The 17,779-nt window shown below is 39.3% G+C and overlaps 1 protein-coding gene across 1 annotated transcript; it reads right to left on the reverse strand.

Moving 5' to 3' along the window:
* Positions 1 to 12,839: 12,839 nt before the first annotated feature.
* On the reverse strand, positions 12,840 to 17,510 carry LOC141637258 (uncharacterized). The gene is made up of 6 exons (XM_074446822.1): positions 17,353 to 17,510; positions 15,853 to 16,300; positions 14,959 to 15,291; positions 14,504 to 14,763; positions 13,456 to 13,744; positions 12,840 to 12,920 (listed from the first exon to the last, which is right to left on the reverse strand). Exons 1-6 carry the CDS (start codon positions 17,508 to 17,510, stop codon positions 12,840 to 12,842), a joined length of 1,569 nt encoding a protein of 522 aa, XP_074302923.1.
* Positions 17,511 to 17,779: the final 269 nt, after the last annotated feature.

Below are 17,779 nucleotides of genomic sequence, written 5' to 3' on the forward strand. Positions count from 1 at the left end.
CAAAGTTCCTTACATTTGTAGAAATCGGTTTTAGGGCACAAGTGAGTACTCCTTCCCACACTTGTTCTTGAGCTACAAGTAAATAGATGATCCTCCAAAATCCCAATAGTAGAGATTCTCCTCTTGATGGCACCAAGACAACCCCTTAAATCTAATAATATATTAACTAGATATATTATTAGAGACTCTAAAACTTGTTTTTAGAGAGATGAGAGAAGTAATTGAGATTATCACAAAAATATAAGAATGAAAAATGGAATAAGAACAATTCTTACTCTTTTAGAGGGGAGGAAAAACCGGTGGGGGGGGGGGGGATCGCCATGGAGCCAATGCATGCCCTTCACTTTTTATCTATTAAGGGAATCGTCCTTTAGGTGTGACCTTGAGGGATCAACTGATCACCACCGTCAAACAATAGTAATGTCAAACTGTAGTCAGCCAATCATTACCGATTAATGTTGATCAGTTGACGTATAAAAATGAATCATCCCTTTATGTATTCTTATCATGAGTTTTATTAATGTGATCGCACTATTTTTGAGAACACATACTCCAACAATCTCCCACTTGTCCGAGACAAGTGTGCGTCACCAATTCTCTTATCCTATTACAATCTCCCACTCAATGCAAGGTGTCTTGCAGGTCGTTCTTGCAAGTGATCATATCAAGAGTGGTTTCCTCGATTTAGAGAGTAACTGTTTGACTGGAATTATCTACCGTAGATACCTTCCGAGCGTGGCCACGCATTTTCAGTTTACTACTCCTCGGATGGCCCTGAGATTATTAAATAACCATGACAAGGGGGTGGACAATTCCTATCGCACTATTCCCTTTGTTTAGCCACAGCTCATCATGACCCAAAAGATGCCCATTTGACCACATTTACGAAAATCGTAGAGCATAATTTAAAGTCACTCAGAAACTGTGCCAACTTGGGCGAATAGTCTTTAGTCATAGAATTGACTCAAAAGAATACTATAGTAGCTCTCGCCACGACCAGGCTATATAAATTACCAGAATTCTATTAGCGGTCACTGCCCGACAGAGTGTCTCTTAAAGTCCTCCTATGTGATCGACTAGTCATCTCTTATGACCTTATGGCACTTGAACTTGCCATCAATCGACTCACACTCTAGTCACTTAGAGACGTCACCTCATACAAGTAACTAGGGGCAATTACTATTTAATCCAGTTCACTTTTAATAGGGTTCAATATTGTCTCAACAACCTATTTGGATAAAACAAGGTAATAAAAATAAAAATAAAAGAGTTTAAAATAAAACTCAAACGAAAAATGCGATTATCATATATGAATAATCAATACAATATTATTACTTCATAATCTAATACAAATTAGGCATACGATTAAGACCCATGGAAACTACTTGTTGGTCATGCATAGTCTGCGGTAGAGTCTTGGTTAGAGGATCAGCAATATTATCATTTGTCCCAACCTTACAAATCTCTATTTCCTTCCTTTCAATATAATCCCTAATCATATGAAATTTTCTGGGTACATGTCTAGACTTGTTGCTAGACTTAGGTTCTTTAGCTTGAAAGATGGCCGCTCTATTATCACAATAAAGTGTGATAGGATCTTTGGCGGAAGGGACTATCCTTAGTCCTTCTAAAAATTGCCTAATCAATACAAAGATCCTTGGCGCTTCGATGATCGCAATGTACTCACCACCATTGTAGAATCCGTAATAACCGGTTCTTTGAAACTTCTCCAACTAACGGCACCACCATTGATCATGAAAACAAAGCCAGCCTGGGACTTTAAGTCATCCCTGTCAGTTTGGAAGCTCGAGTCAGTGTAACCCTTCACACTTAGCTCGGTGTCACTTCCAAACACCAAGAATAAATCCTTAGTCCTTCTCATGTACTTAAGGATATTCTTGACGGTTACCAGATGACTTTCACCTGGATTGGCTTGATATCTACTTGTCATACTCAAAGCATACGAAACGTCGGGACGAGTGCATATCATGGCATACATGATTGATCCAACAGCGGAAGCATAAGGGATCAATTTCATGTGTTCAACATCTTCAGGTTCAGTGGGTGACTGAGACTTGCTCAAGGTAATTCCACTGCCCATTGGAATAAGACCCCTTTTGGATTTTTCTATGTTGAAACGTCGAAGAATCTTATCAACATAAGATTCTTGACTTAATGCCAATATCCTTTTAGATCTATCTCTATAGATTCGGATACCTAATATGCGTTGTGCTTCTTCTAAATATTTCATCTGGAAATGATTTCCCAACCACCCCTTGACAGAGGTAAGAATAGGTACATCATTTTCAATGAGTAGTATATATGTCATCCACATACAAGATAAGGAAGACGATATTGCTCCCACTGAATTTCATGTATAAACACGGTTCCTCGACACTTCGAGTGAAACCATTCTCTTTTATCACATGATTGAAACGATGATTCCAACTTCTTGATGCTTGCTTTAGACCATAAATGGATCGCCTAAGCTTGCATACATTGTTAATATTTTTCGGATTTACAAAACCCTCTGGTTGCGACATGTACACTTCCTCCTCTAAATACCCATTTAGGAAGGCGGTTTTGACATCCATTTGCCATATTTCATAATCATGAAATGTGGCAATCGCTAACATAATCCGAATAGATCTAAGCATGGCCACGGGGGTAAAAGTTTCATCATAATGTAAACCATGAATTTGGGTGAAACCTTTTGCCAGTAACCTTGCTTTATAGACATCATCATGCCCTTCTATGCCATCCTTTACCTTAAAGATTCATTTGCATTGGAGAGGTATTACACCTTCAGGCAAATCAACCAAGTCCCAAACTTGATTTTCATGCATATAATTTGTTTCGGATTGCATGGCTTCTTGCCATAAAGTTGAATTTGGACTAGAGATTGCGGCTTTGTAGGTTACAGGTTCGTCACTTTCTAAAAGTAATACGTCTAAGTTGCCATCTCCCTCGATAATACCTATGTATCTATCAGGTTGGCGACTGACTCTCCCTGACCTCCTAGGTTGGGAAGGAACAACGTTCGTGTTAGACGAGGAAGGAACATCTTCTTGCATCCTCTCTTCAGTTAGTGGCTCTTGAACTTCATCAAGTTCAAACTTTCTCCCAATCTGTCTTTTAGAAATAAACTCATTTTCTAAGAAGACCGCCTCACGAGCCACAAACACTTTGTGCTCGTGACAGATGTAGAAGTAAAAGCCATATGTTTCCTTCGGATAACCTACAAATGTACACCTTTGAGATCTTGGGGCTAGCTTATTGTCAGTCTTAACTTTAACATGAGCATCACAACCCCAAATCTTAAGGTAAGACAAATTAGGGACCTTCCCTTTCCACATCTCATATGGAGTCTTATCGGTTGCTTTAGTTGGGCTACGATTGAGTGAGTGAATGGCCGATTGAAGAGCAAATCCCCAAAAGGAATCAGGTAAATCAGAATGGCTCATCATAGATCGAACCATATCAAGTAAGGTTTGATTTCTCCTCACGGCAACACCATTTAGTTGTGGTGTACCAGGTGGAGTGAGTTGTGACACAATGCCACATCCCTTTAAGTGTGAATCAAATTCATTACTAAGATATTCACCACCACGATCGGATCGAAGTGCTTTAATCCTTTTGTTCAATTGGTTCTCTACTTCGTTTCGAAATTCCTTGAATTTATCAAAAACTTCACTTTTATACTTGATTAAGTAGATATACCCATATCTACTTAAGTCATCGGTAAAAGTGATGAAGTAGTCATAATTTCCTCTAGCGGTGATAGTCATTGGTCCACATACATCGGTATGTACTAGACCCAATAAATCACTTGCTCGTGTGCCTTTACCACTAAAAGGATTACGAGTCATTTTCCCTAGAAGATATGATTCGCATATACCAAATGATTGAAAATGATGCGAATATCGACCCTCTAGAAGAGGTTGTGCTTAATTTAGAAGACCAAGTGAACTCAAGCCCAAGTAATGCATTATTTACACATAAAATATGGATGTGCTCAATTAAAGAAAGGGAAATATGCGCAATCAAGACCCGAGACCCACGGGAACCGACTTGAAAATGTGTGGTCCAAGTGTGCCGCCCAAAAGAAGAGGATGAACCTAGTTTTTCTCTTCTAGTTTTCATCACCTAGTTTTGTACAAAGTCTAGCATTTTTTGTACAAAGTCAAGGACTTTGAATAAGCACCTAGGAAATGGTTTTTAGCATTTAATGCTGCCTTGGAGCCCAAGTACATCCTAGGCTATATAAGGGACGAAAATCCTCATTTGTAATCATCCAAGTTGTAATCAAAACCTTTTCTAGAGAGAGAAACTCATTGTTTCAATCTTTTCCGTTTTAATTGACGCGTTTCGATTAAAGTACCTGATTGCTATTCGAAGAGTTTATCGAATACAATCTTCATTGAACAAGCTATAGGTCTAGCTTGGGCAAATATCCCATTGGTTTAAGGTTATCTCTAACCTTAAAGCAAATATCCTTCATTATTCACCTCAAGTGAAACGATTTGGTCAGGTTGCACCTAGTGCATTCGGATCTCTCGCCTTACTTGAATTCACAATTAACTCTTCCGCTCCGCTTTACGCATCAAGTGGTATCAGAGCTTCGACTCTTGATCACCCACGAGAAAATCAAGACGGTCCTAAGTAAGTCCAAATCAATTAGTAGTTGAATATCTAATTCCGATTGGTATTCAAAGGTTAAACTCAAACGAAATTGTTTGAGGTTTAATCGATTGGATCTTAAAGGTACGGATTGAACAAAAAAAAAATCACTGTTCACGCCGGTACTGTTCATCAAAAAAAAAAGAGAAGATTCGAAAACCTCAAAAATTATCAACATGAACTACGAAGATCCCAATTTTCTTAAGAGTCTTCAAAAGGCCTTGAAGAATTTGCAAGAATCCGATCCCAAATGGTAGCCTAGACGTGAACGAGTCATTGACGAGTTCAAAGTAAGTGAACTACCCGAATTCACAGGAGGTACGGATCCCGAGGACTACCTCGAATGGGAATGGAAAATCGAACGAATGTTTGATTCCAAAGGTCTGGATAACGCGAAATGCTGCAAGTATGCTATTCAAGGACTTAGTAGATGGGCTTCACTATGGTACGAGAGTTTGAAAGCAAGGCGTGCTCGCGCTGGAAAGGAGAAATTATCATCTTGGGATTCTCTTAAACGCAAATTGCGCAAGAGATATGTTCCAGCAACTTATAGGCGTACGACTTATTGTAAGATCGCCGATCTCAACCAAGGGAGGCTTAGTGTCTCTGAACACATCGACGAGTTTGAGAATCTCACTTTGATGAGAGAGTTGGAAGAGAGTGAAAAATTAAAGATGGCTCGATTTCTTCGTGGATTAAATCATAATATAGCCAACTCGGTTGAATTACAATCCTACGCTGATTTCGATGCTTTGCGCGACTTGTGTCTAACGGTTGAAGCACAAGGGAAAGCTAAATTGCAGACAATTTATGGTGAGAGTAGTCAGAATTGGAGGAATGAGGGAGGATCGAAAGGGAGTCCGACGAGTAGTGTTGGCGAACCCAAGTCGGCTGCCACCCCTAGTTCCACGGCAAGAACGCCCGCTTCTAAGGAAACAAGTCTCTCCAAAGTACGATGTTTAAAGTGTCAGGGGTTTGGACACTATCAAAGCAAGTGTCCAAATAAACGATTGATTACCTTGAGAGACATTGTTGCTTGTCGAGATGAGTTGTTTGATGAGGAGGAACGATTGGGTGATGTGTTCAATTTCGAAGAAAGAGAAGAGGAGGAAGACGTCGAGAATGTCGAGTCCTATGCCGCTCCTAGTTACGATTGTGCTTTGGTTCTGCAAACCCAACAAGTTCAATCTACACCCATTGAATCGGAGAAAAGAGATCAAATATTTCACACCAAATGTCAAGTAAAGGACAAGTGGTGTAGCCTAATCATCGATGGAGGCAGTTGTACTAATGCGGCCTCAAAAGCTATTCGCTCTATGAGTACCAAACGTGGGAAAGCTTCTAACATGTCCATGTTTGCTAGCTAACAAGAGGTTGATGAAACTATTGCCGAGGGTTATTGCGTTTACTTAATGGTGGTCAACGAGGCGCCAAGTGTTGGAGTAAAAAACGCCCAATTGGCAGCGCTCTTAAAGGAATTCGAAGATGTTTTCCCCGATGATCTACCACTGGATTTACCCCCTATTCATGGGATCGAACACCAAATTGATCTCATTTCTGGAGCTTCATTGCCGAACAAAGCGGCCTATCGATGTAATCCAATGGAAATGAAAGAGTCGCAACGACAAATTGAGGAACTAATGGATCGAGGCTATGTTCGTGAAAGCCTGAGTCCATGTGCCGTCCCTACTCTACTTGTTCCAAAAAAGGATGGGACGTGGTGAATGTGCATTGATAGTCGAGCCGTGAATAACATAACTATCAAGTATAGTTTTCCTATCCCAAGGCTTGACGACATGCTTGATGAGTTACATGGGCCCGAGATCTTTTCTAAGATCGACTTGAGGAGTGGTTATCACCAAATACAAATGAGAGAAGGGGACGAGTGGAAAACCGCGTTCAAGACTAGACATGGGTTATACGAGTGGACCGTCATGCCATTCGGATTAACCAATGCTCCGAGTACTTTTATGGGACTCATGAACGAGGTACTCAAACCTTTCTTGAGCAGATTTGTTGTCGTCTATTTGGATGACATTTTGGGGTACAGTCGAACTGAGAAAGAACATTTCAAACACCTTCGAGAGGTGTTCGACACACTTCGAGGGCAGAAACTCTATGGAAAGAGGGAGAAGTGTTCGTTGTTGGTCGAGAGTGTCATATTTCTCGACTATATGGTATCTAAAGACGGGGTTTCGGTCGATCAAACCAAAATTGAGGCAATCAAGTCGTGGCCTACCCCTAAGTCCATCACGGAATTCCGGTCATTTTATGGACTTGCTTCATTTTATCGAAGGTTTATTCGAGACTTTAGTCCCATCGCCGAGTGTTTAAAGAAAGGAGCATTCGTATGGACCGCGGCCGCTCAAAGGGCCTTCGAGACGATAATTCAAAAGCTTTGTGAGGCACCGTTGTTGGCTCTTCCAGATTTTACCGAACCATTTGAGGTGGAGTATGATGCAAGCGGTGTTGGAATTGGTGCCGTGTTAGTACAAGGAAAGAGACCCATCGCATACTTTTCCAAGAAGCTGAGTAGTGCTAGACTCAACTACTCTACATACGACAAAGAGTTCTATGCGATCGTGAGAGCTCTTAATCATTGGAGTCATTATCTCCGTCCGAATCACTTCATATTACATTCGGATCATGAATCGTTGAAGTACATTAACGGGCAGCAGGAGTTGAATCCGAGACATGCCAAATGGGTGGAGTTTCTACAATCCTTAAACTTCTCTTCCAAGTATAAGGATGGCAAAAGCAATGTGGTGGCCGATGCTCTTTCCCGGCGCTATTCTCTATTGAATGTGCTCGACGTTCGCCTACTTGGAGTCGAGACCTTGAAGAACTATTATGACGATGATCCCGATTTTGGGGAATTGTTCAAGAAATGCAAATCGGGAACACAAGTTGAGTTTGCCATTCAAGATGACTTTCTTTTCAAAGGAAATAGGCTTTGTGTGCTTAAGCATCAAGTTCGGGAATTGTTAATCCGAGAAGCTCATGGAGGAGGACTTGGTGGACATTTAGGCGTCAACGAGACTTTGGAGGTCCTCAAGGAACCTTTCTATTGGCCTCGAATGCAAGGTGACGTGCAGAATATGGTCCGGAAACGTGTCACTTGTCATGTTGCAAAAAGTACATTCAAGCTGGGAAAATACATCCCGTTACCTATACCTTGCCGGCCATGGGAGGATGTATCTATGGATTTTATTGTTGCTTTTCCTCGTACTCAAAGAGTTTGTCACAAGACGGATGATGCTAGCAACGTGGCTGATTTGTATTTCCGAGAGATACTCTGTCTTCATGGAGTTCCAAAAACGATAGTCTCCGATCGAGATTCCAAGTTCTTAAGCTACTTTTGGAACACCCTATGGAGGAAAGTGGACACCAAGCTGTTGTTTAGTACGTCTCACCATCCATAAAACGATGGGCAAACGGAGGTGACGAATCGAACTCTTAGTACATTGTTGCGTGGTCTCGTGAGCAAGACTAAAAAAGGATTGGGATTTAAAGCTCGCTCATGCTGAGTTCGCTTACAATCGATCTCCGACATACGCAGCAAAGCACTCCCCATTTGAGATCGTGTATGGTGTGAATCCCTACCTACCGCTCGACCTTATTCCTTTACCCGAAGGCGAATTGGTGCATAAGGATGCAAAGGCCAAGTTGGAATCGATGATCAAACTACATGAGCAAGTTCGAGCTAGAATTGAATCCATCAATGAGATGTACAAGCGTAAGACAAACAAGAATCGTCTACCTAGAGTATTCAGTGAAGGAGATCTAGTTTGGTTGCACTTACGAAAGGATCGTTTTCCAAGCAAGCGAAAGAACAAGTTGATGCCACGCGCAGAAGGGACAAGGTGATTTCGGAGGTTGGTGATAATGCCTACAAAATCAAGCTACCCGGAGATCATGGTGTTCATACCACCTTCAACATAGGTGATCTCTCTCCTTATGTCGATGATGATGAAATCAAGGAATTGAGGGCAATTCCTTTTCAAGGGAGAGGAGATGATGCGAATATCGACCCTATAGAAGAGGTTGTGCTTAATTTATAAGACCAAGTGAACTCAAGCCCAAGTAATGCATTATTTACACATAAAATATGGATGGGCTCAATTAAAGAAAGGGAAATATGCGCAATCAAGACCCGAGACCCACGGGAACCGACTTGAAACGGTGTGGTCCAAGTGTGCCGCCTAAAAGAAGAGGATGCACCTAGTTTTTCTCTTCTAGTTTTCATCACCTAGTTTTCTACAAAGTCTAGCATTTTTTCTACAAAGTCAAGGACTTTGAATAAACACCTAGGAAATGGTTTTTAGCATTTAATGCTGCCTTGGAGCCCAAGTACATCCTAGGCTATATAAGGGACGAAAATCCTCATTTGTAATCATCCAAGTTGTAATCAAAACCTTTTCTACAGAGAGAAACTCATTGTTTCAATCTTTTCCGTTTTAATTGACGCGTTTTGATTAAAGCACCTGATTGCTATTCGAAGAGTTTATCGAATACAATCTTCATTAAACAAGCTATAGGTCTAGCTTGGGCAAATATCCCATTGGTTTAAGGTTATCTCTAACCTTAAAGCAAATATCCTTCATTATTCACCTCAAGTGAAACGATTTGGTCAGGTTGCACCTAGTGCATTCGGATCTCTCGCCTCACTTGAATTCACAATTAAGTCTTCCGCTCCGCTTTATGCATCAGAAAATCAAATGATTTCATTACACCAGTCGACACTAGTCTTTTAATGCGTTTTTCATTTATGTGACCTAATCGACAATGCCAAATGTATGATTCATTTGGGTCACTTGTTTTGAGTCTTTTTGATTGCATGTTATAGATATCTTTGCTTGAGCTAGAAGTTTCAAGAACATAAATGCCATTAATTGATGTGCCTTGGCCTATGGCCAAGTCATTTCTAGAAATTACACAACAATTGTTCTTAATAGCAAACGAAAAACCTTCCATGTCTAACATGACAACGGAAATGATGTTCTTAGATAAAGAAGGTACAAAATAACAATTATGTAAGTACAATTCAAAGCCATTAGCTAAAACAAGTACATAAGTCCCTCTTGAAGTGGCGGCTACCCTAGCTCCATTTCCAAGTCGGAGATCCACATCACCCTTGTTTAGCTTTTCCACATCTCTAAGCCCCTGTAAATGATTACAAAGGTGAGAACCACATCCGTTATCCAATACCCATGTTGAGGTGGAAGTAAGATTTATATCGATAACAAAGATTTCGAAAGAAATATTACCTTTAATAACTCCCAAAAACATGGGGCAATTCCTCACCCAATGGCCCATGCCATGACAATAAAGGCATATATTATTGGTATTCCCACAAGCCATTATGTCCCAGTGGTTCGAATTTGACCTCTTACTTTTCCTCCTTTTGAGCTTTCCTCCTTTCATGGCAAGCTTTTTGCTAAAACTCCCAATAGCTTCATCATTTTTCCTTGCTTCTAAAGACAAGGATCCCATTGTATTAATGAGGTTGTCTTCACAAGACTTAGCCACTAAACTGCTAGGTGGGATGGGAGGTGAGGAAGTAGTAATAAAGTTAAGGCTTCCATCGGAACCAATGCCAAAGTGAATTTCTCTAGTCGTATCAAGGTTGTGTAGTGAGCATATTTCGTCGAAGGATTCGTGACATGATTCAATGGTGATCGGTGTTAAAGAACTAGATGTGTCCATAGAGGTATATCAAGATAACTACAAAACGGAGATGAAGGAAATAATTAACATTTATCGTTTTACTCGCAAACATTTTAACAAGGTTTAAAAGTATGCATTTATAGAATGACCTCGCACCTAAATTATATAAATGATTCCGAGATCCATCTTTATACAAACATGGCCACGGGAAACCGATACATCCCATACTCGCATAAATTTGGTGAATTAACTCTTTAATTGATTCTACTATAGAATTCTCGATCGATGTATTTCATAAATTCCATCTCTAGCCCCGGAACATAAGACTAGTCTTTATATTCCATTGAGTCGAACCAAATTTCGCGTGTAATAACGTTTTATTACCTCACTTACCCTATGAAAAATGAAAGTACCCAGGGAAACCGAATCTACCCCAAATGTCAAAGGGATTCATGAGTCCTATTATTTGGTAAGGCTAATCTCAATTTTAAATATGTGTGAGGTCTTGTCGATTTATTATCTATCATCTTTAAGTGAACTAAGTCGATGAATACTCGATAATTATAATTGACAATAGTCGATAAGACGATAAAATATGCATGTGAAGTTATGGTGATTTGGCAATGCATGCAAACATATAAAGCAAGCAAATAAAGAAAAGTAAATTTCCTAGTATGGCTTTTCCTAAAATAGAAAATCTTATATTCTATTACATATTCGGAAACCAACTCCATTGGTCCCTTAAATCTTCATGAGACACGTCTCCTAAGGATAAACACCGTCTTGATCGGAACTCATTTCCGAATGGCACCGTCTTTAGGAAACTCCGGAATTACAAATAATTAAATAATAAAATGTACATTGCATTTCCTATTATACATTTGTAAAATAAAATCTAATAAAATAAAATAAAAGTGATACGAGATCACATTAAATTACAACCGAATCAATATTCCCTTACATTACGGGTAATATCGATTAAAAACTAAGGCCATACTAAGATAAAATTACATAATTCAAAATTACATAATTCAAAATTACATAAATAAAATATTACATTCATCAATGAAATATGCAGCAGTATAATATGTATCTAATATGCCAAGCTATGTGCCAAATCGCCCTATTTAAACTTTTATCGTAAATATAATCCGGTTCTATGGTTATACGCGATTTTAAACTTATTAAAATCACAAAATAAAACTAAAATCTAATTTTATTCCAAGTTAATTATCCTAACCTTTTAGAACTAAAAAAATAGTCATTACTCAATTTTTGACAATAATTCAACTTGATTTAATATTTATGCTCATAATAGACCTTAAAATCATAACGTTTTATGAAATAAATCCAAATAAATTACAATAATTTAAAAATTTGAATTTTAAATTTTTGAACATTATGGAATAATTCCATGACACTCATAATATCAAAAATCAAGGTTAAAATTTTCGAATTTATTTCGAGAAAAATATAGTTGCTATTTATCGGTTTTATCAAATAAAACATCTAAAGCATATGAAAATTAATCCAATCAATGTTATAACTTTAGATCTGATTTTTGGGATAATAATGCAACCTAAAATAATTTTCTTATGCCATGTAATTCATTTTAGCTATTTTTGCTAAAATAGTCACTATTTATGTCATTTTTACACTAAAAAGTCATAAATCATGCAAAATGAATCAAGTTCATCTCAAATTTTACACACAGTGAGTAAAATGTGCATGTGACAACATATTAAAATTTAATGACCTGTTTCGAACTTTAACTAATTTTAACCATTTTACCTCCATTTATTTCATTTTTATCACATAAAAATCATAAATCATGCAAAATAAATCAAATTTATACGAAATTTTACATACAATAAGTAAAATATGCATGTGAGGTCATATAAAAATTTCAAGGTCAGAAACTATGTCTAACTATTTTTAGCATTTTAAACACCATTTTATTCAATAAAATGTAATAAAATCACTAAAAATCATTAAAATGAGCAATAAAATACCATAAATCATAAAAATAACCTAAATTCATTTTAGGACCAGAATATACAACATGTAAAAATTTTCGTGACTTTATAATATAAATCACAAAATCTCTAGTTTTATATGTTATACTTTTAACTCGGAAAAATAATAAACCGATTATGCATGCAACAACTGAACTAAAACTATCAGATTTGGAGCAAATTTTGAAATGAAAACACTCAAGTGACAAATGAAGAAACTCAGCTTGTTTAGGACTCAAGGTATGACTTAATTCGAACACAAAACAATGAATTAAGCCTAAGACTCGTCCAAGCACTTAGCAAAGGACTTATCCAACCTCCTAGCACTAAGCAAGGGAGTTTATCAAGCAAAAAGCAAAGATAAATAAGAAAGAAAGCATGCTGCTTCTTAGGGTTTTTGTCATTCAAAATAATCTGATTTTTGCTAAGGGTTATGCTTGCTTTTATATGACAAGCAAGACAATCCCCTCCCTTCATCTAAGAGTGCATCCTAAGGTCACAAAATAAGCTGCTAATAGTACATAACACGGCAGCCAAGGGCCTTACAAGAAAACAGGACTGAAAATGACATAAAGCATAAAAGATAGAAAGTAAACTAATAGTACAACAATCCCTTGTTTACTAGCTCAAGTCTTGTTTATGCACACTTGGACTCACTTGGAAGACTTTGGCAAGGCTGAAAAAACTCTCCTAAGGGCACTTGAGCTATGTTTGATCAAAAGAGGAATGTTGATAGTGACATATTGCACAATAGTCTAAGCATGCTCCAGCCGTGGTCCTCATTGCACCCGGTTTTGTTTAGCTCCTTAGCTCTTGATAGGAACCTCTTTGGGATACAAGTTCCACAATAAAATGTCCTAAACTCACCAAGGAATAGTCCCAAGCTGGAAAAAGGCTTGGTTTCTTATACAGATTTCATGTTAGACCTCAATCTGGTGCAAGGTCCAAAACCGAGTTCTAAGATAACCTCCTCGGTTGACTTCTCTTCAATCTCCCCTTCTTGAAAAGGATTTGCCCTCAAATCCCCGCCATTATCATCTTCAATCTCTTCATAATAAGGGCTTAAATCCCCAACATTGAATGTGTCATAGACCTCATAATCTCCGGGCAAGTTAATCTTGTATGCATTAGACCCAATCTTTTCAAGGACTTCGAATGGACCATCCGCTCTTGGCATGAGCTTGTTCTTCCTTTTAGCTGGAAATCTTTCTTTTCTTAAGTTTATCCAAACAAGATCCCCTACTTCAAAGTTCTTGGTTTGCTTAGGACCCTTGGCCCTTGCTTTGTATGCTTCATTGGTCTTCTCAATTTGCTTCTTAACTTGAGCATGGATTTGTAGCATTTGTTCAACCCTCTTCTTAGTATCGAAATCAATCCTTTTCCTTTGAATGAGTGCCAAATCAGTTGGCATGAGGGGGTTGGTGCCATAAACAACTTCAAATGGAGACTTGCCCGTGCTTGTAGAAGGAGCCCTATTGAAGGCAAACTCGGCTTGAGCTAGTTTGAGGTCCCAATCCTTTAATGACCTAGAGACTGTGCACCTTAGGATCCTCCCTAGAGTCTTGTTAGTCACCTCCGTTTGTCCATCACTTTGGGGGTGATGGGAGGTGCTAAACAAGAGCCTAGTCTTGAGTAGCTTCCATAATGACCTCCAAAAGTGGCTCATAAACTTTGAATCCCTATCTGAGACAATAGACTTGGGGACTCCATGGAGCTTAACCACCTCTTTGATGTATAAATCAGCCACACTAGATGCATCCTCCGTTTTCTTACAAGCAATAAAGTGAGCCATCTTGCTAAACCTATCCACAACAACCATGATGGAGTCCTTGCCTCTTTGAGTTCTTGGCAAAGCAACTATGAAATCCATGCTAATGTCCTCCCATGGTTGATTTGGGACGGGTAAAGGAGTATAGGGGCCTGTTTTGAAGTAGGACTTGGATTGTTGACATGGAGCACACCTCTTGATCACATCTTGGACATCCCCAAGCATCTTAGGCCAATAGAAATTCTCTTGGAGTATGTCATAGGTCTTTTGAATGGCAAAGTGTCCGGCAAGACCATTGGAGTGTGCCTCTCTTACTAACAAGTTTCTATAGGGACTCTTGGGCACACACAACCGGTTTCCACAAAACAAGAACCCCTCTTGGACCAAGTAATGACCCCTTTTAGCTCGTCCACCCTGCAATGACTCCCACTCCTCTTTGAAATCTGGATCCTCCTTGTAAAACTCTTTCATGTGCTCAAATCCAAGCACTCTTTGTTTCATGTAACTCAACATTACGAACCTTCTTGATAGAGCATCAGCAACCACGTTATCCTTCCCTTCTATGTACTTGCTTGAAAAGTTGAATGATTGTAAGAACTCAACCCATTTGGCATGTCTATGATTGAGTTTATGCTGCCCATTGATGTACTTAAGAGCCTCATGATCCGAATGAAGAACAAAGGGCCTTGGCTTGAGATAATGGCTCCAATGGGTTAAGGCTCTTATGATGGCATAGAACTCTTTGTCATAAGTTGAGTAATTGAGCTTGGCACCACTTAATTTCTCACTAAAGTAAGCAATTGGCTTGTGCTCTTGAACAAGAACAACCCCAATGCCAATGCCACTAGCATCACACTCAACTTCAAACAACTTATCAAAATCTGGTAAAGCAAGAATAGGAGACTCACATAGCTTTTCTTTGATGGTGTTGAAGGAGGCTTCAGCTTTATCTCCCCATTTGAACCCCCCCTTCTTCATACATTCAGTTATAGGAGCCATGAGAGTGCTAAAGTCCTTGATGAACCTCCTATAAAATGATGCTAGCCCATGAAAACTCCTCACATCTGTGATACTCCTAGGAATAGGCCATGAATTGATTGCTTTAACCTTCTCTTGATCGACCAATATACCCGGTCGAGACGATGAAACCCAAGAATTGGACTTCATTTTGCATAAAAGAACACTTCTCAAGCTTCCCATACAACTTGTGCTCCCTAAGAGTGTCAAACAATACTTGCAAATGTTTGAGGTGCTCTTCTTTGCTAGGACTATACACCAAGATGTCATCAAAGTATACAACAACAAAGCTGCCCAAGTGAGGCCTAAGCACTTCATTCATAAGCCTCATGAAAGTGCTTGGTGCATTAGAAAGACCAAATGGCATGACAAGCCATTCATACAACCCATGCTTTGTTTTGAAAGCGGTTTTCCACTCATCTCCTTCTTTGATTCTTACTTGATGATAACCTTGCCTTAAATCAATCTTTGAAAATAGTTTGGCTCCACTAAGCTCATCTAGGATGTCATCAAGCCTTGGTATAGGGAACCTATACTTGATTGTTATGTTGTTGATGGCTCTACTATCGGTGCACATCCTCCATGACCCATCTTTCTTGGGCACAAGCAAAGTTGGAATGACACAAGGGCTAAGGCCTTGTTCATAAGCTCTCCAATTTGTTGTTGAAATTCTTGAGTAGCTTTAGGATCACTTCTATAGGCTGCCTTGTTGGGTAGAGTAGCTCCCGGAATGAAATCAATTTGGTGCTCAATTCCTCTAAGAGGAGGCAAGCCACTAGGAAGCTCACTTGGAAACACATCACCATAGGTCTCAAGTAGACGTTGGACCTTCCTAGGCAGCCCCTTGTCTTGCTCTCCTACCACTCTCTTGGCCACAAGCACGTACACATCTTTATCCTCCTTTAACTCTTGCAACATTTCTGCCTCATTGATTAGTAACACTTCTTTTGATGGTTCAAGCATGGAAGGTGTTGGAGTATGCTTGAGAACAGGTGGAAAAGGTGCTAGGATGACCTTCCTTGAGCCAAATTTGAAGGTGTAGGTGTTGTCTTTACCATGATGAACTGAGTCCCTATCATACTCCCAAGGTCTCCCAAGTAACAAGTGAAAAGCATCCATTGGAAGAACATCATAAAGAGCTTCATCTACATAGCTTTTACCAATGGAAAATGGAACCAAGCATTGCTTATCAACCCTTACTTCAGCCCCTTTGTTAAGCCACCTTAGTTTATAAGGACTAGGATGGTCTTGTGTAGGCAATGATAGCTTTTCAATGAGAGTACTAGAGGCTACATTGGTACAACTCCCTCCATCAATGATAAGATTGCAAATTCTTCCCTTAATGGTGCACCTAGACCTAAAAATTTGTTGTCTTTGGTCCATTTCCAAGGGTTGGGGTTGGGTATGCATCACTCTCCAAGTAACCAAGCTAAGACCTGCATCCGGCATAACCACATCATCCTCTTCATGGTCCGTCCCCTCCCTATCCTCATCACACACAAGGATCTCATCATCACCCCAGTGAACCACTTCAAAGCTACTAAGGGCTCTCTTGGTTTGGCATTCTTTGGCAAAGTGACCATAACCTTGGCTTTGGTAACATTTTTTGAGAGGCATGGTCTTTTTTTGTGAGGTTTCGGGTGCTTTTCCTTTGTCAAGTATGGGGGTTTTGTTTTGAGAGGGTGGTTCATTGATTTTGACACTGGTTGGGGGTTTGTAGGGGGCTGTTTTGGCGGCTGGTTTGGTGGTTGTGGCCTTCCCCTTACCCAATTTCTCAACCCTTAAAGCCAAGTTGACAGCTTCATCAAAGGACCATACTTGTTGCATTCTAACCCTATGAGCAATCTTAGCATCTAAACCTTCAACAAATCTAGCAATCTTTTGTTCGGGCTTTTCATTGAGTTCACATTGCAAAGTAAGTTGTTCAAAGTCTCTAAGATATGACTCAAGTGGTTGTTGGTCTTGTTTAAGTTGTGTGAGCTTAATGAAAATGTCTTGAGTGTACTCTTTAGGTATAAACTTCTCATTAAGCTTCTTTTTCAGTTTTAACAAAGACTTAATAGGTTCCTTACCATCCCTTCTTCTACGATTTTTAAGTTCTCATACCAAAGGGAAGCATAGCCTTTGAGTTTCAAGATTGCAACTTTAAAAGCTTTGCTATTGGAATAACCTTTAAACTCAAAGACTCTTTCAATGGTTCTAAACCAGTCTAACAAATCCTCGGGGTTTAAACTACCATTAAAATCAGAAATCTCTACCTTTAACTCTTTGTTGGGCTCTCCTTGAAATGCCTCGGCCATGGATTCCTCCGAATCTGAAAGCTCCTCTTCCTCACGGCCACAATGAGCTCGTCCTCCTCCCATGAGGCCATGATACGAATAGAGTAGCGGAATTAGAACGCTGAACAGTGTTGAGGACTCACATTCGTACTAGGTATCTTGCAGACTGAAACCGATCAATTTAGAGAACAAAAGATTAAAGATTAACGGACTGTTTTTGGCGAACCGAATGTACTAGGTACGACCCGTTATAGTTTTTGTAAATAAAGGGATAGTGTTTGAACAAGTAAGACCTATTACTTGATCAAGGTGAGTGAGACCAAGACCTATTGATCAACAACTCGGGAATTTTA

The sequence above is a fragment of the Silene latifolia genome, unplaced genomic scaffold, assembly GCF_048544455.1.
Source record: "Silene latifolia isolate original U9 population unplaced genomic scaffold, ASM4854445v1 chrun_scaffold_16, whole genome shotgun sequence".
In the NCBI taxonomy this organism is placed as follows: Eukaryota; Viridiplantae; Streptophyta; class Magnoliopsida; order Caryophyllales; family Caryophyllaceae; genus Silene; species Silene latifolia.